At 42.5% G+C, this 24,332-nt stretch overlaps 1 protein-coding gene across 1 annotated transcript; it reads right to left on the reverse strand.

The window, feature by feature from the left end:
- Positions 1–1,095: 1,095 nt before the first annotated feature.
- Positions 1,096–22,813, reverse strand: TXNDC8 (thioredoxin domain containing 8 (spermatozoa)). Its single transcript, XM_006771224.1, has 5 exons — positions 22,793–22,813; positions 20,379–20,483; positions 14,303–14,362; positions 12,296–12,361; positions 1,096–1,158 (listed from the first exon to the last, which is right to left on the reverse strand). The coding sequence occupies exons 1-5, from the start codon at positions 22,811–22,813 to the stop codon at positions 1,096–1,098; spliced, it is 315 nt and encodes a 104-aa protein (XP_006771287.1).
- Between the last annotated feature and the right edge of the window lie 1,519 nt (positions 22,814–24,332).

Raw genomic sequence — 24,332 nt, forward strand, 5'->3', positions numbered from 1 at the left:
AGGGGATAACTTGGGGGTTATTCCCAGGGGATACTTTCCCACACGAGGACTGGGAAGTAAAGAACACCTAGCCAAAACGACAGGAATGGTGATTCAGATGAGAAGAGAAAGCAGAGGACAGACACACTCAGAACCATCCTGGGCCCCCCACGCCCCTCCTCTCCTCATTTCTATTCTCATAAAAGGCTGGATATATGTCTGTCTTTGGATTCTATCAACCAAGTTTTATTTTAAGGGACCATAGCAGTGCTTGGCACAGAGTAAGTGCTCAATAAATGTTTGTTGCATGGTAAATCAGTGCTGCTTTTTGCTTAAGCTAGCATGGGCTGGTTTCCGCTACTCTACATTCCAAAGAATTCTAAGAAGGCACATGGATCCTAGGTGTTGTCAAAATCTCAGTCATTGATGGCTTGGGAGAGCTGGCTCCACGACTTAAAGGCCCTGGTGTTCATCTGATGGCAGCCCTGGGTGGGCGCAGTTAATAGAAGCAGCCAACTTCTCTGAGCTCCAACTGTCTGAGCCATCTCAGTTTAAAAAATATGTATAGGTAGGAAAATTACTTTCTGGCTTTTGTTTTTGAGAGATTTTTAAAAAATTATGGAATAATTTTAGAAAGGCAATGAGGGAGAGAAAAATGACACAATTCTACCTAATACACTGGAAAAGAATTTTGTACCGCGAACGATGGCTTCATTGGGAGAAGCGCTATATATTTGGAGTGCCCCAGGGCAATGAGGCATTTATTGGTTTCTAGATCACTGAGAAGAATTCCATCTTGATGATCTCTGGAAACCGTCCCAATGACCTGATATTATGTAGCTGGACAGGGTCTCTGTTGTGAAGGTCATAACAATATTGCCTAAGGGATATGCTCAGAATAAGTGGAAAGGACATCTTAGAGAATGGGAATGACCGCAATCTCTGAGAGCTCAGGGCTATTAAGTGATTTCTCCAGGAGTTGCAAGAAGAAATTCAACCTGCAACGCATTAGGAGAGAGCACAGTAGAACATTACAGTATTTGCTGGAAATGAAAACACAAACACTTGGCTATGGGCTTTAAAATGCTGCAAGTGTATTTTGTCTTGGTGATCAGGTTACATTAGTTCTTGAATCTTCGCTTCTAATTTGCTAGCATCAGCTCCACAAAATTCAAAAATCTGTTCACAAATACACAAAGGTGAAATGTTTATCGGTTCAAGTATTGCAACGATGTTGAAGCTTTGAGGAGTTCTGTTCCTGCTTGTAAAAATTATCCTCTACTCATTTTTATCATCTACACAATAAATAGAAACACGCATTAAACACATTAAATTCATGATGCTTTAGTTGTTTGGCACCTTTTCAAAATCGTTTTACTGTAGTGTTTTGCCAGATTTCCAGAATTCTCCATGATATTCCTCTACACTAAGGTCTAAACCATAGAATGTTGTTGGCAGTGAGGAAACCCAGTCACTGAAATGTCTGAGCTGTAACCCATTGGTATTGAGGGCTTGTTAACTCACACAGAGGATTGTCTGAAGTCAAAGGATTTGGACTTCCCATCCCCTGATGTTGCCCAGGTAATGGTATTGCAATCATTGCCTCTAAGCAGCACGTTTTCTTCCCAAATGCTCGGGTCTCTGAATCAGGGTGCATTTCACAGCGGATGGGATGTTTTATTTACAAGACTTTTCAGTAGCATATAAAGTAAGGGTGTACCTGTCCATGAGCATCTTATATATGATGAAATAGGAAAGCGAAAGACCTTTCTATTCATGGTCATTTCAGTACCAATTGCCTAAGGTAGTTGGAGAGAAGGAACAGTGTGGGTAAACTGAGGCTGGGACTTGAGTTTCCAGTGAGGGAGACTTTAGCAACCAGAAAAAAAACACACAAAGGTGTTTGGACTTTGGGGTAGGGGTTGGAAAAGGTTAGAACTGACTTCAAAGCTTAGTGTGTGGCAGAGAAGAAACTATCCCCACATCGAATGATTCCGCTTCCCCAGCGTTGAGTCTGGGGGCTGCCTGTGGGCACCATGGCTCATTCTATTCCTTTAAAGTAAACCCCTGTCTTGTCACTCTGTCTGGATCCCATTTCACTTACCGGCTTTCTCTCGACTCCACTTCTATAGCAGCAAATTGCTCTTTTGATTCTCGTGAATAGGGTTACCTAAGTGTGGGTGCAGAATTTCACGATTTATCTGGGTTGTCTGGTTTGTAGCCATCTCCTCTAAAAAAGTTCTTTTAGCCTTGGCCACCTGGGGAGGAGGGTGTCAGGAAGGGTCTGTACGAGTCTCTCTTTCCTAAGAGTCAGGTGGCAGCTGGGTGGTGGCTCTAGGAATGAAGAGAGTTCCATCATCCTCAGAGGCAGAGCAGGTGTCCTGGCAAGAACATAGGCAGGGCTTGGCCACCTGAATGACCGACCTCATCAGGGAGCAGGAAAAAGATACTACACTTAGCTAAGTGACCAGCGCGCTAAGTGCATTGCCAGGAAGCCAGCGGCCCGTGAGGCAAGATGTTGCGAGAGAGGGGAAGGCTTTTCACATGTCTTTTCACTTGGAGGCAAGAGGACATCCTGGCCGGCTTAACTGGGGCTTAAAAGAGCGTCATCCGCTGCCTCTCAGCAACGCTGGGGGCGGAATGCAGGGTGTGAGAGGTTTCGGGGTTCCACCACAGTCTCATTCCGTCTTTCCCCAGGGGACCTGGAAGCAGACATCCTGGGTCTGCAGCCCTCCGGTGGTGGCTTCTGCCGTAGATTCCTGCCCCTACCCCTTCTGCTGCAGGAGTAGTTTGGCTCCAAAGGCTTTTCACATGTCTTTACACTTGGAGGCAAGAGGACATCCTGGCCGGCTCAACTGGGGCTTAAAAGAGCGTCATCCGCTGCCTCTCAGCATCGCTGGGGCGGAATGCAGGGTGTGAGAGGTTTCGGGGTTCCACCACAGTCTCATTCCGTCTTTCCCCAGGGGACCTGGAAGCAGACATCCTGGGTCTGCAGCCCTCCGGTGGTGGCTTCTGCTGTAGATTCCTGCCCCTACCCCTTCTGCTGCAGGAGTAGTTTGGCTCCAGTGAAGGCTATGTAACAGCTAAGCAGAAGAGAGACACTGGCAAGGAAGGGAGGGGACCTTCCCAAGGTGTGTCTGTTGCCCATGACCACCTCCATGTAATGCTAGACAGCCCCCCGGGCCCCCCGCAGTCCAGAAGAAGCTAGTTTTGGTGTCTTTATGGAAATAACTTCAGTGGATCTGATTATGCTGCTTCTTTTAGGACCTCGCCTACCGCCAAAGGGCATCATGGAGACCAAGAGAGTTTAGGGCGGATAAAGAAGGGCTTCTTTTCTTAGAGGAGACCTGCCCTCCTGCAGGGATGGCACCAGCTCAGGAGGGAGGGGGGGTTGGGGGGGGGATAAGAATCCCTGAAGGGAAGTTCCAGGGAGGGGTGTTTTCCATGACCATGGAGTTATGACAGGCCTGCGCTGTGACACCAGGACTGCCACAAGGGCAGCCACAAGTGCAATAAGAGCCGTGGTCACTGTGGAATTTGACCCCTTTCTTCTAGTAGATACACTGAACTTAGTACAGGCACCAGCACCCCGCCATCCCCCCCACCCCCCCCACTGTTACCTGAGCCCGGAAACCAAGGTCACGTTTAAAAAATTCATATCCACTCAGACAACTACACAAATTGTCAGCATACAGCTTGGAGAATTATTACAGAAGAGAATGCATCTGCACAACCAGGTCCAGATGGAAATGCAGAGCTTTACCAGCCCAGACACCTCCCTCTTAGGTCCCTTCATCCCCCTTGAAACTCATAAAACACAATTCCAGTCATGCTATCCTTCTTTGTAAAATCCTTCAGTGTTTCTCTATCATCATCAAATCCCAGCTTCTTACCACGGATTCCTTGATTTTATCATGTCTACATTGAATGCCGCTCCCTACCATCAGCTCTGAACTCTAGCAACACTTCCTGGATGAATTCATTTAACAAATACTTAATCAGTCCCTACTGCAAGCCAGACAAAACAGACAAAATTCCCTCTGGCGCTCATATTCTAGTGATAATTTAGTAATTCTTTACCATCATTGTATTATCATCAAACAATTCCTGACACATACTCATGCTATTTCATCACTGTTTCTTCCTGTTTTTCTCACTTGCTAATCTTTTTTTAAAAATATGTTTTTTATTGATTTTTTAGAGAGAGAGGAAGGGAGTGGGATACAGAGAGAAACATTGATCAGCTGCCTCCTGTACGCCCCCTACTGGGGATCAAGTCCCCAAAACCAGCCTGTGCCCTGACTGGGAATCTAATGCGTGACCTCTTGGTTCATGGGTCGATGCTCAACCACTGAGCCACACCAGCCAGACTCATTTGCTAATCTTAACCATCCTTCAAGATTTAACTCATGAAGCCTGCCCTGAAGTCTTTCTCTGTGAGCTCAGAGTACCCTGGCATTCCACTGGTAAAAAAATGATTTTGTTATCTTCCTTCCCCATTAGTCCAAGGATGGGAACTGTACCTTATTTTTTCCTCCATAGGTTTAGTATCTAGCCCAGAACCTTACATCTCAGCATTCTGTGAACGGTTTTAGGCCTGAAGCGAGTGGAGCAAAGCTGATTTCTGGGCACTAAAGTACAGGTCTGAGACTCTGGGTAGTGCTAAGTTTCAGGCACTAGAAGGCACACACTTCTCACACTGTGACCTAGTTTATTCTTCCTCGGCCCAGTATGCCAAAGGCAAATGTTGCATTTGTGTCTCTTTGTCTAGCACGGACTTTGCATACGGGAGCTTAATGAATGCAGTTAATGAAGGAGGAGCTCATTACTGAGAAGTACTTATTTCATAGGTAGCTCTATTTTTTTTTAAAGAGATAATATATACACGGCAACTAGCATATTCTTTCTGCCCAAATGTTTTCTCATTTTAACCTATTTGGCTGTGTCTCTCAGAGGCACCCTCCACTCTGAAGCACTAGGGAGCACGTTTGCTTCTCTCTTCTCCATGCCTGCGTTTTCCTTGTGCTGCTGGCACCCTCATGGTGACTGCTAACCACATTTATAAGCTCAGTCCGCAGAGGCCACTGGGACATGGGGTGGGTGTCCATGCACAACAGAAACACCTATGTGCAGCAGTCAAAAAAAAAACCTTTCACTTGGTCATTTTCAAATATACATAAAAATAGACTAATGAAACAAACTTCCCCATTTGCCTATCACCCAGCTGCGACCAGAGGCAGGTTTTTGTCCCCCCGCCCCCCCAAAACATCAAGTCTTCTACAAAACATTTATTACTGTTACTAGGAAAATGCAGAGGCTGGAGTCAGTGGTCCCTTCCTAACAGATGGACAAATGAAGGAGTCTGACTACTGATGCCCTCATAGAATAATTATAGTAAAATGCCATGGCCCATGGATATGCAGCGGGGTTGAGTGACTACTGAAGTTATATCTGGACCAGTCGTATGAAAATTTGAGTATTTTTCGGCCATCTGTACTGAGTTCAAAACAATGACGACAACAGAATCCTCAAAGCAACAGCAACAATAACAACACAAACAAAAAAGCCCAACCAACCGGCCCACACAAGACATTGTGCGGGGAGAGCTGTAGAAATGTTTGTATGTACAATACAAGTTTGTAATCTGTAATGACACGATGTTCTTTTCCTTTACGAATGGTTTATGTACTAAGGCAGCAAGTCTTATTAACAAGCTGGGAAGGATATGTCTAACCGGAGAACTGTTAAGAGTCCCGTCACCTTGTATTGCAAGGTGGACAGTATTAATTACTGTTTGTTCCTACCTTGGCCATGTCTCTGCCTCCACCCAGACCCCTTCCTCCCCCAGGTGTTTGTACACTTCCCCTTTGACTTTCACAACAGCCAGCCAGACCTTGCACATGGAAGCAGCTTAGTTAAGGTTTTTGGAGTTGAGCAAAAGCAAACCAAGAAGCCAGGGCCTCCTTGGAACAGTCTGTTTCAAACAGCTTGAATTTCTATGGATGTGAATTTAAGAGCAGAGCATGTAAAGGTGATCTATTATCTTTTTTTCTTCTAATCTACACTGCACCTTTTCTCAATAGTGAGATTTCAGTTAAATATGAACCTATTTCATTTTGTTATAGCTAATCTCGAAACTCCGCCTATAAATATCTCTTAGAGCCTTGGTGGCATAAATAACGACTGAAGTGCTTTTCTCCTTCTATGTCAGAGATGGACAAACTTTTTTGGTAAAGGGGCTGATAATACCTCTTTTAGGCTTTGCAGGCCATATGGTCTCTGTCGAAACTATTCAAATCTGCTATGTGGTTCAAAAGTAGCCACAGACAATGTTTAAACAAATGGGCATGGTTGTGTTCCAGTAACATGTTATTTACAAAAACTGGTGGAGGGTTAGATTTGGCCTTCGGGCCGTAGCTGGCCAACCCGTATTCTCCCCCATCGGCGGAAGCTGTTGAGGACACACAGGAAGCTCCCTTGAAACTCATAAAACATAGTACAGTGTGGCTCAGTACAGTGACTCAGTACAGTGTGGCTTTCTCTTAAAGGGGAAGGGGGACATGAGTCTAAGGTGGGGATTCATTTCAAGCCACACTAGAATAGGAAAAGCCATTTTGGACTCTGGCCGGAGGAGATGCCATGCTGCCCATTGCTGGAAGTATGGGGTGGAACGTAAGCATGGTTTGGGAGCCATTTCCTTCAACGGCATATACTCTGTTCTCATGTTTCCACTGGAAAATCTGCACAACTCTGAAGTGCTGGGAAAATGTGCTGGTTTTTCCCTTTCCTGACTTTCCTCCAAGTTGTATATCCCCTTCCTGAGTTCTCCCCAAGTTCAAGGCGAGCTTATCAATTAAACCCTGACAAAGGAAGGAGCTTGCGTCTAACTCCTTCCTTTTGGGGGTGTTCTGCTTAAGGGCTAGGACTGCTCTCCCCGCACTGTTCTTCTGGAAAGCACATCTAAAGGGGATCTAAGGTCTGTTTTCCACAGATAGGTCTGTAAGGCTACACCCTCGGGCCTCACTTTTGAGGATCAATAGTTGTGAAAAGCAGCAATATCTTCTTCCCCTGGCAGGTAAGTTTCTCTTCTGCTCCCACAGGTGGCTCACCTCAAGGTCTAGTTTTCAAGGGATAGTAGGAAATCTGTTGACTTGGGTCCAAGCCATGCCCTTCAATTAGTGCAGTTTGGCACTATTGCTACTTATAACAGAGGTGATATTTGACGTTCCACATGACTCCTTGAAAGAAAAGAGTTAATGCAGCAGATCTGGGGGCTTAATCCTTGCATGTCTCTGAGAGAACAGTGATAGGACTTTCACCCCTCCTCTCCCTCCAAGTGGCCCTCTGAGTGTTCCTTGTGTTAGTGATTGATGACTTTATTATAAACTAGAGGCCAGATGCACCAAGCTTTGTGCAAGAATGGGCCTTCCTTCCCCTGGCTGCCGGCACCGCCTTCCTTCCAGCCAGAGCCACCTTTCTGCCTTCGCTCTGGCCCAGAGTCGCTTTTCTGCCTTCTCATGCTGCCCAGAGGCCCGGAGCGGCTGCGGTGGTGTGGGCCGCCTGTGTTGTCACCATGGTGATGACACAAGCGTCCCGCCCCACCCCCAGCCACTAGGCGCCTGCATATGCAAGTTAACCTGCCATCTTCATTGGGTTAATTTGCATACTCACGCCTGATTGGCTGGTGGGCATCACAAAAGTACGGTCAATTTGCATCTTTCTCTTTTATTAGTGTAGATACCTGGAGCAAAGGCCTGGGACATGCTAGTTTATCAAGTTGCTTTGTGTAAACATCGATATTGATGATGTGTGCCTGGTTTTGTTTTTGGGGTACCAAGTTTCCACTGTCATGGCTAGTTGTGTAGCAATGGTTGCCTAGCATGATATATCCATGTGACTAGTCCCCACATAAAGTCCTCAGACCCTGAGATTCCAAAGGGCACCCCTAAAGTAGCAACATTCTGCACATGTCCCTAAAGTCCATTGCTGGATAGATTACCCCTGTATGTCCTTGGACAAGAAAGAACATCAGGAGTCTGTGCTGATCCTTTCTGGGCTCCATCAATGCATGTCTTTTTCATGCTGCGTTTACTCTGTGTTCTTTGCTGTGATAAATCTCAGCTATGAGTACAACCTGCTATTGAGTCTTGTAAGTCTTTCTGGAGAATCGCCCAGTGGAATACTCCCATTTTTCAACAACTTAAAATTCAGAGAAGAATGGGACTGAGACTAGGGTATAAAATTCAAGGGGTGCCAGAAACTCAGGATTCAAGGGAAGGAATAGTTTAACACATCTATAATAATAATCTATAATAATAAAAGCATAATATGCTAATTAGACCAGACATCCTTCCGGACAAAGCCAGGGCTGCGAGGGAAGCCTGGGTCCCGGGTGCCAGAGGGAAGCTAGTGCCAGCAGCTGTGGGGGAAGGAAGGCCTCCTCTTGCACGAATTTCGTGCATAGAGCCTCTAGTATTTTAATAATATTAAAAGTTAATGCAAAAATCCATGATAAACAATACATCAAAAATTCAAATGAAGATAGGATTCTCCCCTACACTTGCAATATCCTGCCTCACTGGCCTCAGCCTAATAATCCCTGCATAATATGCTAATTAGACCAGACATCCTTCCGGACAAAGCCAGGGCTGCGAGGGAAGCCTGGGTCCCGGGTGCCAGAGGGAAGCTAGTGCCAGCAGCTGTGGGGGAAGGAAGGCCTCCTCTTGCACGAATTTCGTGCATAGAGCCTCTAGTATTTTAATAATATTAAAAGTTAATGCAAAAATCCATGATAAACAATACATCAAAAATTCAAATGAAGATAGGATTCTCCCCTACACTTGCAATATCCTGCCTCACTGGCCTCAGCCTAATAATCCCTGCCCTGGAGAAAAGAGGTACAAAGTCATTACTGCCTTTCAGTTGCTAAAGCAGAGAGCAGCACCTTTGGCAATGGCGCCAAAGGTTGCTAAACGGTGAAGAATGGTTGCTGCACTTCTCTGACTTTCCCTCCATCTCACTCAGTTCTTGCCTCCTCCAGCCAATTAACCTTTGCCCGTGGATCAGCTGCTTATGGGGCTGATATGCAACCCCTTTTAGGGATCTGCATCCTTCGGGACCTTGAAGACCATGTGAGAGTTCTCTTTTCCCTTCTCACGCAGAACCCGTCTGTGTCTAAAACAATCCTTAACAACTTGGATGCCATTGGGTCGGTAACCCCGCAATGCTAAGAAGACTTAGCTTATTATAGTTATTCAAAGAGCTTTAGAGATTTCTCATAACAGTTATTTCCAAATGTCTATTTATTTCTACATTTTTCAGGAAGACAGGTGCACAGGGAGATCCTGGGAATCTGCTAGCAGCTATGTTTTGTACCAAGTCCAGTGCTGGGGCACCTTCTGTACATTTTCATGACAATCATTCAAAGACACATGATACAGTCCTATTTTCCAGAGCAGGACACTGAACCTCAAGGTGGTTAAAGCATCGTCCCAAGGTCACACACTAATAAGAGGCAGACCTGGGGGGCCAACCTACAGCTGTCTGACTCCAGAGATGGCAGAAATGAGTATCTGCAGATACTCCTTTTAGAGGGCGGGTCAAGCTCAACTTTCTATGAACTGGAACAGTAAGAGCAGCATTTGGGAGGTGATTTTCCAGGGACCACCATACTCCTCACTTCCTACTGCCTCCCCTATGGTCCCTGCCTGACCCTTGAGAACACCGAGTGTGTGACCCCTGCTTCCAACGCTGTCCTCTTTATACCGCACAATGCTGCTGCCTACTTGGAATTCTTTTCACCTCTCTCCCTGCTTCAAGGAGGGTATTTGCTAGAAGTGACTTCCACCCCCTCTGCAAGGGCCCTGTGCTTCAGAAGCATAAAGGAAAACATTTCCTCCCACTTACTACAGAGCTCAATTCTTCTGAATTATTCTTTTGCAAATAATTCATTTACTAGCATCTACCTCTCCATATCTCATCATTCTCAGGAGAGGACTGAAGTGCATTTTATTCTATCAAAGAACAAAAGGAGGAACCGACCGCTGACAGTGGCCCATATTCACGCAGTTGGCCAAGACTTGGTAAGTCTTTGTTATTCTACCTTCCCCTACTCCGTGGATATTCACCAACTTTGGTCTGGAACTGAAGCCATTAACCAAGGGGGTCTATTGATCAGCTTCAGAGGCTCATCGAATACCCTAGAATTCTATGCACATTCTGGTTTATGTGCATTTTGCTGGAGAGAGTTTATAGGCTTTTAAAGAGGGTTTATAAACCGAATTTAGGAACTACTTACAATAAAATAGAGTATAAAGTTCTGGTTACAAAAACCAGCCAAGGTTTTGGATGCCCCACCTGGAGGACACCACAGGAACGGACTTCTTTAAAACCACAATTACTCTTACTGGAACACTAAGGAGCACACCAGGCGGGAACACACCCACCTGATTTATTACCTGCGGGCGGCTTTGGCTGTCCTGGGCCCTAAAACTGAGAGACAACGACAGCAGTTGTTTATAGGGCATCCCTGCCAGGCATTTGTTCAACCTCTGAATGGAAACTTCCAGCACCAAGAAATGCCCATTGTACACCATGGCCCTAGTCATTGTTACATAGCTGAATTTGCTTTAGCTTTCTAACATTTTATTTTGTTTACATTCTATATACCTTGAAGGTATTTGAAATGAGCTAGAATCAAGAGCAAGACAGAAGAATGAAACCTTGAAAGGATGATGCTGTGTAGAAAATGCCAGAAAACTGCCTAAGGGAGGCCATGGTATTTGAGTATCGGAGGTAATGCGGAGGGCCTTGGCAGCAATGGAAAAACAGAAACCCAAGGGATTCCCTAAGTCTTCTGATGGAATGCAAGGGAGCAGATTATATTTTTAAGGGAGGCAGATATTCTCCAAAGTCTGTGATCTAAGAGGAATTTCCATAAGGCTGTTGGTACAATCTACATGAAAAATACAAGGGCGAATGGACAGTGGCTCTTTGCCAGTGAATGGAGGCCTGGAGCAGAATAGAAAGAATTCAGTCAAGATGTGGTGGATGAATGGATTTAGGAAGTAGAAAGCACCCTCATTTTTGAGATAAAAGAGGGGAAGACACAAATAATATGAGATGTAGGCAGGGGTGGTTACGAATGCATATATCAAATAGCTTCAATTTTCAAGTGAAAGCTCAAGAGAGGGAATAGGTAGTCTTATTTTTTTGGAAACATTATTTAAATCTACTGGATTGATTATGTACAGTAAATACATACAAACAAATAGAAGCTGAGTATAAAATTCTACAGCTAGTTTAGCATATCAAGTGCTTTTATTCTTCATATTGCAGACATAATCTTTCTAAAGTTTAAGCATGATTTTTTACTGTACATATATTCTTCATAACACTTTTTAATTGATACCATTTCATAGAGTAGATATATCATAAATTACTTAGCCATTCTACTAAAAAAAGGCATTTAGCTCCCTTCCATATTTTATTAGCAACAATGTTACAATTACTACACACATAGCTGTTAATCTTTCCTTGCAGTATATCTGATGCAAAAGTTCCCAACAATGGAATGATGGTGTGAGAGGCAATGAAATGTTTGCTTCTCTGAACAGTGTTGCATAAGGTATGCACAATTATAAGTGCTCTCAGCCATATGTTCCTATTGAAAATTACCAGGGTTATCACACACCAAGTATTTCACACATTTCATTTCATTAATATTTTCATGAGATAATGGACCGAGTGCTTAAAGTGTGTCAGGATGGGTGTAAAAACTTTACTCATGTTAATTCATTTAATTCTCATAACCACTCCGTGAGGGGAAAACTTAGGATGGTTCATGTTTTTACAGCCAGGGAAACGAAGATACAAAGAGGTTGTTAAGTGAGCTGCTAGAAAGTAGTAGCTCTGGTGTTTGGACCATGGAAATCTGAATCCAGAACCTGCCTGGTCCACCAATGGACTTTATAGCCTTGTGATGGTTTTTGCTTAACATTTCCCCATCTGTTGGTAAAAACTTGTATACATTTGCATGACAATTTCATCATGTCTTTTTTGTGAGATTTCTTTTGAAGGGTTCTGCCTCAGATAGAGATAATAGTGGATATTTCTTACGAATTTGGACATGTCAGAGGGTCCGAATAGGGAGATCTACTATAATTCAGGTATTTTTAACTCACTGCCAATATGTAAAGTTCACACACTGAACTTACACATTGCTAAGTGTTAAAAATAAATGCAGCTGTTTCATCCATTTTAGACTTTGATAGTTCTATAATCTCTGGCAACTTTGTCAGTTACCATGGAAACATACCTTTTTGGTTTGCTTGAACAACTGAAATGTGGGTATTACTCTGACGTTACAAGTTTGGGCCAAGTCCTGGGAAAGAAAAGGGCACAGAGTCACAACTGTGGTGTCCACTGTCTTTACCAAGCAGGGAACTTGGTGACTTCTCAGGAGACTTGTCTGAAAGCTCAGGGACAGCTGACATTTATAGATTCTCCTACCAACAACTTTTCCAACAAATCACAGCTTCCAGGAACGTTACAACAGAAATGACTGTGCCCAGCATTCCCGAGTTTTCTCACCCAGAGGTCTAGAGAGGTGAGAGATGGAAGCCACGACAGAATGGATTGAATGACCATATGAGCTCTGTTCTGAGAGTTTACAGAAGACTGCAGAGAGCCCCAGTGGAACCCAGGGTGGAGGGAGAATATTGCAAACACAAAAACTAAAAGGAAGAAAGGAAGAGTAAAAGTATCCGTAACTCACACTTGAGACATGTGGTGATGTGATGGTCTACCATTTTAAGTATGACTTACATGTTTCTTTTACTTTTTTTAAACCTTCACTGACCATCTATGTAAAAATTCTGGAGCAAAAACCCAAGACAAATGTAAAAATTTCAGTTGTGTTTAACTATTATAATCTGCTTTCAATGCCAGTTTTTATTTATCTTGTTTAGAGTTGAAAGAAAACTGGCCACCCACAGGATCAACAGAACTGGGCTTTTCTCTATAAAATTCTTAGCACTTCATGGCACTAAATCTCTCCACAGCCACCTACAACACACACACACACACACACACACACACACACACACACACACATTAAATTATAATTTCCATGACAACAACTAATAAGTAAATTGCTATCTGGAAAGAAAATTGTGCATTTTGGTTAACCTTAGAAGACAAAGAGCTACAATAAAAAAAAAAGGCAAGCAATAATGCATTAGTGAGGATGTGCGGAAATCAGAATGCTGAGATGGTGCTGGTGGGGCTGTAAATGGTTGTCAATTCCTTAAAAAGTTCAATGCAGAGTAACCATGCGACCCAGCAATTCCACTCCTAGATATTTACCCACAAGAATAGAATACATATTAAAGGGCAGAATGGGTGAATAACATATTTTTCATTATTCTGAAGCTCAAATTCAACCTAAGGTATGCGTAGGTCACTAGTGAATGTTACTTTTCCTCATTATAAATGAACAAATGTTAGGAAGAATAATTCTGTAGGCACACTCTGTGCATTATTAAGAAGGCACATTTTGATTGAAGACCCATGGCTCATTATTTTGGAAGGGAATGGGTTGAGAAAGGAAGGCTTTGAGGACATGAGAGAAGGATTTCCTGGAATTTCTTGGGATGTTTAAAAAAACTCCCCACAAAAAAAAGATACAAAAAGATAAAAGTAAAATATATTAAAATGTGTGTAATGCTGCCCGGCTGGCACGGCTCAGTGACTGAGCGTGGACCTATGAACCACGTGATCAGGACACATGCCCAGGTTGCAGGTCAATCCCCAGTAGGGGCGTGCAGGAGGCAGCCAATCGATGATTCTCTCTCATTGATGTTTCTATTTCTCTCTCCCTTTCCTCTCCTCAACTGAAATCAATAAAAAAATAAAATAAATAAAATGTGTATAATGCATTGAGTTAGAAACTGATTAATAATAATCTATTACAGGGGCGAAATCACTTTTGCCTTGAGCCCAACTCCAGCCATCTGGTGTTGCCTGCCTCCGGCCACTCCGCTGAGCAGCTTTCCAGCAGAGTCCAGAGAATGTTGGGACTCATTAGTGGCATCTGCTATAGTATGAGAGGGGGGAGGGGCGGCAGGACAGCCACATTTTTGCTGGCTTTTTGTTTGTTTTTTAAGCTATACAAAACACACAAGAGCATTACGAGGGAGTTTTCAATAGTTTAGCAGAAAGAATTGTGAAATTCTACTTAACCTAAAATTGACTATAATCACTGAACCAGTGCTCTTAAGGACATTACAATTGGACGTTATGCGAAAGGATTTCAGACTCTTACCCGAGAATCGTCGACATCCACATTCGCAAACACTACATTTTGGTAATGCATAGACATTGCCTTGAAAAGTAAAAGAATAAAAATTTCCTGTTAGCTTAGTGTTAATATTAAACTACACATTACAGGTATCTTTTGGCAAAACCAAGAAATGAACGAAAAGGTTGTTTAAGACAGCTAAGCATCATTCTGGCCTTACACTCCTGCCTAGAATTTGAAGCACCAAAGTCAAAAGTCAGATGATGCCAAAAGCAAAGGTCCATGGTAGAACCAGAGTCTAAAAAACCAAACTGAAGACCAGAGTTTCAAAGTTGGAAAAGGACACAAAGCAAATAAATGATGAAATGTATGTGGTAGACGCAGATACCCTGTGGGATGGAGGGAGAGCTGGTAGGTTTTTTCTAGGGGTGTGGGGATGGGGATGGGAGAGATTCCATCTTCTGTGATCTGAAAGCTACAGATCTCTGAATCAAATACTCAAACTCTGCCTTTACTTTCTCTTCTTGCCAGGCCTTTCTTTTCTTTTTTTGGTAAATATATTTTTATTGATTTTGGAGAGGAAGGGAGAGATAGAAACATCAATGATGAGAGAGAATCATTGATTGGCTGTCTCCTGCATGCCCCCTACTGGGGTTCGAGCCTGCCACTGGGGCATGTGTCCTGACTGGGAATTGAACCGTGACCTCCTGGCTCATAGGCCAATGCTCAACCACTGAGCCACACCAGCCAGGCCTGGAAGGTGAGAGACAGGAAGAAACAATGCTCTTCTGCTTCTGTTGTGTTCTGGAAGCATTTTTGGCAGTGGCGGTAACAATGGCATTAGTGATGGGTCTGCGGGATAGTGGACGCAGCAGCAGCAGCAACAGCCTGTAAATGTCAACTCCGGTGTGGTTTTTCCAGCTGGCTGTGTTCATACACTAAGGACACCTAATTGCACATTGATTTGTTTGCTTTAATATCATATTTCAAGCATATTTAGTGACCTGTTTCAGATGGGACTTGTCTCTGATGGTGGTGTAGGGTATGCTGAGCTTGGCCAAGTGGAGTCAGTCAGAGATGGGGCTGCCGGGAGGGCTGTGCCCATGGGGAAGAAGGAAGAAGCATGGCGTGCGGTGAGTATTGGATTTGTGCACAGTTCTGTTGAAGGACTCTTTCCAATTTTTTATCCATGGATCGTGACCAAAGTAGGAGTTCCTTCTTCTGAGGCTCATTAAAAGATGGTGAAATTGGGGGAAAACATTTAGATAATATACATAAAGGCCTTTGGAGTTTTAGAGAACATTTCAGATTTTTTTTAAAAAGAGAGAGATGTTGACTTAGATTGGCAGCATCTCCGTACCTGGCGGGAAAATGGTGTCACCCAAGACCTCCAGGGCAATTGACTTGCACTTGTCAAGTTTGGTGATATATGGATATTCTCTCATAGGAGTCATGGGAATGGGTTTGACCTATGTGGTCACCTAATTCCCAGGATCAGTTCTATTTATGAAGTTTTCAGAGCCTCCCAAATCTGTCAGGAAATGTACAAGGATGTGGCAGTTACCATTTTTGTATCAAGTAGCAGCCAGAAGACATGGTACAGATATGGTCCCTTGCTAGGCTGGAGTTCCCTATGGGCACTGTCTTCCTTCCTATCCCCACTCCATCCACCGAGGACCACTCCCGCTCTGCCTCCAACAACAACTCTTCCTTCTGCTCTGTTCTTCCTCATAGATAATCTGTTAGCTTTTGGTCTCAATTCTAAAATGTCTCCTGACTTTGATCTTCCCTGTTTTTCTCCAGAAACCACCAAATCTCCAAAATTTAGATTGTTGTTCACCTTGGGTTACCTGACTTCAGTCTTCCCAACTCATTCTTAAGTAACACTGCCAAAAGTATTTTCTAAAACCCACATTTGATCATGGAAAACCCTTCTTAAAATTCTTATGACAGAGCAGCAACTTAGGTTATTACACAAGGTCCTTTTTGATCCGGCCTCAGCTTCCTTTCTGAAACTCACTTGATGCCACTTCCACTGTGCACACTGTAAGTTTGCCTCGCAGACTACTTGCCTTCCCATGATCCCACAATGCAATTTCTCAACAAATTTGTAACCTTTCCTTCTCCAGAAATGCTCTGAATTATATGCCCGGTGAGTCTCTCAGCCCAGGGTTAGCAAACTGTGCCCTGTAAACCAAAGCCAGCTCTCCCTCTGGTCTTATAAATACAATTTTATTGAAATACAGCCTGTCCATTCATTTGTAGATTGCCATTGGCTGCTTTTGTGCTACAACAGCAAAGCTGGGTAATTATGACAGAGACCATATGGCCTGCAAACCTGAAAATACTGATTTTCTAGAGTTTTACAGAAAGAATTCGCAATCCCTGCTCCTAGTCATCATATGGAACTGTGGAATTTACTGAAGACAAAGTTTTAAATCACTTTTTAAAAAGCACATTTTCTTATAATTCACCTTATTCTTGTTTCAATGCATCCTTTAGCAAAGATGCTATGGGTTGGAAACTTGTAGTTTTTGTGTGTCTAAAATGTCTTGACTCCTTCCTCCTCCTTTAGTAATGGTTTAGCTAGCTAACTTCCATTCCATCTTCCTTCAGAGCCTATAAAGGTAAAAGGTAAAGATTCCTTGGACTCTCTTGCAGCTAGCATTCTGGGAGCAAATTGGTTTTACCAATGAGATGTATGCAGGTGAGGCTTGGAAGGCAGACATGAGACAGAGGTACTTTCTGTTTGTTTTTGGATGTTCCTGCTAAAAAGCAAGACTATGGGTATGGGAAGGTAGTTGTGCTGAAGGCAGCAGCAGTCGGCTGACTCAGGGATCCCGTGTCACACATCAGTTTCTGGATGTCCAGAGGCAGCTGTGGCAGCAGTAGCTTCCTGAGTCTGGTTCTGGCTCTCTGATTGCAGCTCTGCTGGTGTTTTTTTCTTTTCTTCCTGTAGTGGTTCCCATCTTCCCTCACTTCTGATAATGGCAAAGTTCGGATCCCTGTAGGTGGGTCTGTGGTGTTGTGAAAGAGTTGCTCATGGAGTGCCAGTCCAGAGCCCATTCATCCAGTCTTTCAGCTATTTTATAAGCATGAAATTCCTTGTATTTAAATCCCTTTCTATCTAATTTGGTTTCTGTTTCCTGCTTTGATCTCTGACTGATAAAGTGAACTAAAGGAAATAAAGCCTTTTCTCCAAAACCCTTATGTGCTATGAGTTTAAAAAAAATTATACCCCATACATGAATATATTCTCTTGCAAAAGTTAAAACAGTACAAGAAAAACAAAAGCTTGAACTTCTCCCAAATACACACACACACACACACACACACGTATAGTTACACACGCATATATGTGTGTTTGTTTTACATAAATGGGACCATACCATATAAATCTTCCTATATTGTACTCTTTTTATTTAATACTATGCTGTCTTCTAAATGTATGAGTCTACTTGATTCTTTTCAAGATCTGAATAGTATTTCACAGTGTGGATGAACCAAACTGTATTTAAAAACTATGTTTGCATTAATTGGATCTCAAGAGAAAACAGATGACACATTCAAATTAGGATAATTCAGGGAGTTTATCTCCACAGGGCTAACAATAATTAACAATAAAGTTAAGAATGAGTGTAGGAGTGGCTATGGGAGCCCGTTATAGCAGCAATGCTGTTACTCCTCTTAGGGCCCTAAGGTATGAAGGGAGAGGTTACCAATCCTTAGATTTCATTGTACTTTTTGAAAATGCTTCTGGTTGACTGTTGGAATTTGATCAGCCTATACTCAGTAGCATGAGAGTATAATTAGACTCTTGAAGCTGAACTTTGGGGATTCTCCAAAAATTTGAGAGTCATAATAGGGGGGCATGTCACATTAAAATGTTCCATCTGGATATTTCATGAATTTTAGGCATAGAATGGATGTTCATATGTCATGAAGCAAAGTTCTCTATTTGGATCTAAGTATTATAAATTAAATGTCAAAGGTTGTGGCTGTGGATAGAATTAATTCAGGTGAATTCAAGAGTTTAAGTCAGAAAAGTAGAAATGTTAGAAACCTCCTTGGATATAAACCAGAGTATTTTCACTTATGTAGCGTAATCAAAACTTTATATTTGAAGGAATAGATTGCACCAACTTGACTGTAAATGTAAAACTTCTGCACTTAAGGAGAAATGCAGAAGGGTATACTGAAAATAAGTATAATGGTGAAAACTTTTAAATGAAGCAATAGGAAAATTAAATAGATAAAACGTTGTATAAACATTAAATTATAATCTAAAGACTAGAAAAACCTGAACCAGTGTGTATGTGGAAAAAAGATCTGAATATATATAAAAGGCTAATATGCTAAGTGTCCATCCAACTGGTCGCTATGACATGCACCAACCACTGTGGGGCAGATGCCCAACGCAGGAGCTGCTGTGACGCGCACTGGCCATTTACAGAGAAACAGCACTGTGGATCTGGCGCCCACAAAGCAACACTCGGCTTCCCCCAAGTGGGAAACAGGCCCCACCACCTCCCAGAACGACACCCCACCAAATTGCAGCCAACACTGCCAAGGCCCCAAGGCGCAAAATGCGGCCCACAGCCCAGCCTGTCCTGGAAACAGTGGCTGCAGGTGACGGGTAATGACATCATGTAGCAATGCCTGGCTTTCTCTCCCTAGTGACTAGCCTCCTTGCAGTTTCTTCAGCCCAGGAACTTGACTTGCTTTATAGCCACATAGAAACATTTCACACTTTAACCAAATGTCTGTGCCATGAGTGATCTATAATAATAACCTGCTTTGCGTTGATATTTACTACTGTGTTGCTGACAATGACCTGAAAAGGAAGTTGGGGTGCTTCACTGGGCTGGAAAATGGTTAGCTAAATCAAAAAGCAGGTCTAATTAAGCAAGTTCATTCTCTCTCTATAAAAGGCTAAATTGACTCGTGCATGCATGATACATATAAAGCTCTTGCTGGCGCCAATTGCACACGTATGTTTCCATCTGTCGTTGTCAATTGTGAATTTGGTTGACACTTCTATTACAGAGAAAGGGCAAATAGTGATATTAACACATTGAAGAACCAGTAGTTTTATTGCTAGCTTTACCCAGTGGCTAGATAAGTTTCTATTGAATGAGTACGAAAAAATGTTTTAAATAAATGTTAAAGGCATGCTTTAAAATTAAATACTCATTGCATTTTGAAGTTGTTTATTACATGTTCAAACATGTAAAAAGCTAATATCTTTTTAAAGTATGATACTTTGTAAAACACTGTGTAATGTGAAAACATGAGAATTCTTGTGATTCATCTGCAATGTGTTAAATATTTCTTCTAATTAATTTCCTTTCTATGTGCACCAATTTGTGCACCGGGCCTCTAGTATGTGTGTGTGTGTGTGTGTGTGTGTGTGTATTTTACTAAGTAGAATATTTTACTAAAGTATTTTATAAGGTAGATCAAAGATACAAAAGGAATATGATGTAAAGGATATATGTTTTGATAATAGGGTTGAAGGAGGGGGTAGTTTATTCTTTTATGTTATAGTTTAAAAAAGTATCATGTTTATCTGGAATCCAATCCAATACTGAGAAGTCCTAAACTCAGGAACTTTGGTAAAATGTCATTATTATGAATAATCCATTCACTTGTACAATTGTCTCCTTTTGCACATACGATGTTCCTTGGAGAATTATCCATAGACAAATAGTCTTAATCTTCTGGGGTGTGTACTATAAGTTCATAATGGCTCAGCCAAACTTAAGATTTTCTGGGAACAATATTTGGGGATTTTGAATTTGTGCATATTAAATTCCTTCTAAAACTGTAAAATAGCCGAAACCGGTTTGGCTCAGTGGATAGAGTGTCGGCCTGCGGACTGAAAGGTCCCAGGTTCGATTCCGGTCAAGGGCATGTACCTGGGTTGCGGGCACATGCCCAGTAGGAGATGTGCAGGAGGCAGCTGATCGATGTTTCTCTCTCATCGATGTTTCTAACTCTCTATCTCTCTCCCTTCCTCTCTGTAAAAAATCAATAAAATATATTTAAAAAAATAAAAATAAAAAAATAAAACTGTAAAATAGAGACTGATGATACTTACATGAACAATAGGACCAATCTTTTTGCAAGGACCACACCATTTTGCTGAAAATTCAATCACCACAAGTTTGCAGCCGGCAGATTTCAAAAGTGTTTTGAATTCATTCTGAGACCAGAACATAAATGAGGAAATGTGCACAATCACCGAGACTCATAAAGTTTTACAAAGTATAAAATGACAGGTTAGTTCTTAAAAACCTTAACCAAGTTCTAGGTGGCCCAACCTTTCCTAAATATCCCAGAGGTCATATATATTTATCTTTTAAGTACTAGTATATATAGTGATGTACCCCTTCCCCCCTCCCCCAAATTAGGATTGTTGTTGGTAATGGTTGTTTACCTCTGGGGAGAAGCTGAGATGGGCCAGCGAGAGATGAGGAGTGAAGGGTGAGGTTGCATGGTTCAAGGTGAACATCATATTTGATTTTTTTATTGTCAATTCTTACCAGAGGACTTTTTCCCCCATTGATTTTTAGAGAAAGTGGAAGGGAGGAGGAGGAGGAGAGAGAGAAACATCAATGTGAGAGAGACACACTGATTGATTGCTTCCTCATGAGTTTGACCAGGGCTGAGGATGGAGCCTGCAACCGAGGTATGTGTCCTTGACTGAAATGGAACCCAGGACACTTCAGTTTGCAGGCTGATGCTCTATCCACTGAGCCAAACAGGCTAGGGCTATATTTGATTTTTTAAACAAGGACCTAAACATGCATTAATAGTGAAATTTAAAAGAAAAACTAATCTAACAACTTGAACCGCTTGTTTTGTTTGGGGGGGAGTGATCATCGTTTGTTTGTTGTTTTGTTCACTTGTATTAGCTTTTCTTTTTTTTATATCTTTAAATTCTTTATTAGTTAAGGTATTACAAATGTGTCCTCATCCCCCCATTAACCCTCATTCTCCCGCTCCACCCCCACCCTCAACTCATGCTCTCATCCCCCTGTTGTCCATGTCCATTGGTTTGGCCTATATGCATGCATACAAGTCCTTTGGCTGATCTCCTCCTCCTCCCCCCACCCTTCCCTACCTTCCCTATAGGGATTAATAGTCTGATTGCTGTCACTCTGTCTTTGGATCTGTCCCCGTTCATCAGACCATGTTGTTCTCTATATTCCACAAATGAGTGAGATCATGTAAATAAAAAGCTTTTGCACAGCAAAGGAAACCATCAACAAAACAACAAGAAGACCCACTGCATGGGAGAACATATTTGCCAATGATATCACCAATAAGGGTTTAATCTCCAACATTTACAAGGAACTCATGAAACTTAATAATAGGAAGATAAACAATCCAATCAACAAATGTCCCCTGACTGGGAACCAAACTATGACCTCCTGGTTCATAGATCAATGCTCAACCACTGAGCCACGCTGGCTGGGCAAATGTGTGCTGTTTTAAAACATTTGCTTACATCAAAGTTCCATGGCAATGCTTCCTTTCAGCCTGGTCAAATTTTTATAACCTTCTGCACAGCTGCGTTTGGGGAAAATGTCAAAAGTCTAAGTCAGAGGGAGCTGGTGAACCAGGCTCTATGCCCTCCTCCTTCTGTCTAGCTCTTGACCCCCAACCCCCAAAATGAAATCTGGATTCTAATGCCCACTCCACCCCTGAATGAGGTAGGACACTAGATTCTCTTTTAGAGGCAATTTTTTTTCTTTATAAATAAAGAATTCTCCCTAACCTGCATTCAGATTTGTTGTGATAACCAACATTAGGCAATGGATACCAAGTGGCCTTCTAAAATACCACCTAAGGAATTGTTGATACTATTGGCCATCATTTTTCCTATCCCACTCCATAGGAATGTCTCTCCTGTTCTCCTTCCCAGAATAAGAGAAGTACGTGAGCTCTTTTACTTCTAGAGAATTTTCCAGGGACAGCTAAGGTAGAACCTGTGGGATCAGAATGGGATATGTTAGGAGCTGGCTTGGATCCAGCCAGAGTCACAGCAAGAAATAAGCATTAGGGAGGAACAAAGTCCTTTTGGATCGATTTGTCCCTTGGCTATTCTTTAGGTCGTGCCACCTTCAAGAAACAGCATAAAGAGCAAGCATTTCAAAATCTCCCCTTGCCACAAAGCAACAAAGGTACTGGGCGGAGGAAATAATTCTTTTGTAAAAAAATATGTTTTTATTGATTTCAGAGAGGGAGGGAGAGGGACAGAGAGATAGAAACATCAGTGATGAGAGGAAATTATTGATCAGCTGCCTCCTGTATGCCCCACACTGGGGATTGAGCCTGCAACCTGGGCATGTGCCCTGACTGGGAATCGAACCATGACCTCCTGGTTTATAGGCTGATGCTCAACCACTGAGCCACGCCAGCTGGGCAGAAATAATTATTCAAGTTGATAAAAATCTGTTTCAAGATGGTCTCTATTGAAATATTCAATGAAGCCAAATAAGTACTTGCCTCGTCTTTAATACACTGCATCGTGAGTTACACCAGGGAATTGCTGATGAAACTCTCCAGTGGTTCAGTTGGCTCACTGTAGCTGTGTCTTAGCATTATAGGACCGTACTTGGAACACAGGGGTAACTTCTCTATGACATCATTAAACATGACATCTCAGAACCTAGAACTTTGGCAGACTTGGAACTAATGTCGTTTTTATGCCATGACTATTAGTCGACCTGTGGTCAGCCAAGAATCAGCCAACTGCACACTCAGTATGTCTATTTTTGACCTTTTGAAACCCATTTCCATGCACCCCTCTCTCCCCAGGCCTGCACCCAACAAATGAGAAATAAGCAAGGTATTAGTAGATGGGTGAACGTTACTATCAGGATTTTGAAGCGATTATTTTGCAGTTGAGGTAAACATTAAAGTCTTAATCCTATGATAAATTTCCTGTAAATTTGGTTTTATGAGTCATAGATTCCCTAAACTTTGTTATTTTGCTCTAATTATTTAAGAGGCAAAGAAGCTTCACTTTGGTGCACTGGATTAGGGCTGGCACGCTTTTTCTGGAAAGGCCCTGATATAGTTGAGGGTTTATAGACCACATGCAGTGTTTGTTGCAAATTAGTCTTAATCCTATGATAAATTTCCTGTAAATTTGGTTTTATGAGTCATAGATTCCCTAAACTTTGTTATTTTGCTCTAATTATTTAAGAGGCAAAGAAGCTTCACTTTGGTGCACTGGATTAGGGCTGGCACGCTTTTTCTGGAAAGGCCCTGATATAGTTGAGGGTTTATAGACCACATGCAGTGTTTGTTGCAAATTTTATACTTTTAAAAAAAAATATGTATTTTTATTGGTTTCAGAGAGGAAGGGAGAGGGAGAGAAAGATAGAAACATCAGTGATGAGAGACAATCATTGATGGGCTGCCTCCTGCACACTCCACAGTGGGGATCGAGCCCACAACCCGGGCATATGCTCTGACTGAGAATTGAACCATGATCTCCTGGTTCATAGGTCGGTGCTCAACCACTGAGCAACACCACCTGGGCTTTGTTGCATGTTCCTAGCTTACAAAAGCAGCAGCAGTTTGCTGAACCCTGCACATGATGATTTGTTCTTTTCAGAATTTAGTGTCAGAAAACCTCCCAAATATGACCATGGCCAATGTTCCCCAAACCTTCTTTGGAGCAACAAGAAAAACAACAAAGTAAGAAATAGCAGATTTCTATCTGAAGCAAGATCCTTCTTTGTGGTTTCCTGTACCACCAGCCAGGTCTCCCAGGAAGGGTTCCCTGCCTTTCCTCTTTGTATGCATTAGATAAAAGATAAAGCATGACTATTGATTGTATAGCCATAGACTAGGTTGGCTTTGTAGTGAATATCTACACCCTGCACCCATTTCTTCCACGTTCCACCAAAAATATACTAACTTTTCTACGCGCAAATTTATGCTCCCTCCATTTTATGGCAGCAGCTATGCAGTGGGATGGGATTAACGTAGGCCAAAACTCACACTCGGACCCTGATTACCTTAACCCAACCAGCAA

This window comes from Myotis davidii, unplaced genomic scaffold, assembly GCF_000327345.1.
Source record: "Myotis davidii unplaced genomic scaffold, ASM32734v1 scaffold64, whole genome shotgun sequence".
In the NCBI taxonomy this organism is placed as follows: domain Eukaryota; kingdom Metazoa; phylum Chordata; class Mammalia; order Chiroptera; family Vespertilionidae; genus Myotis; species Myotis davidii.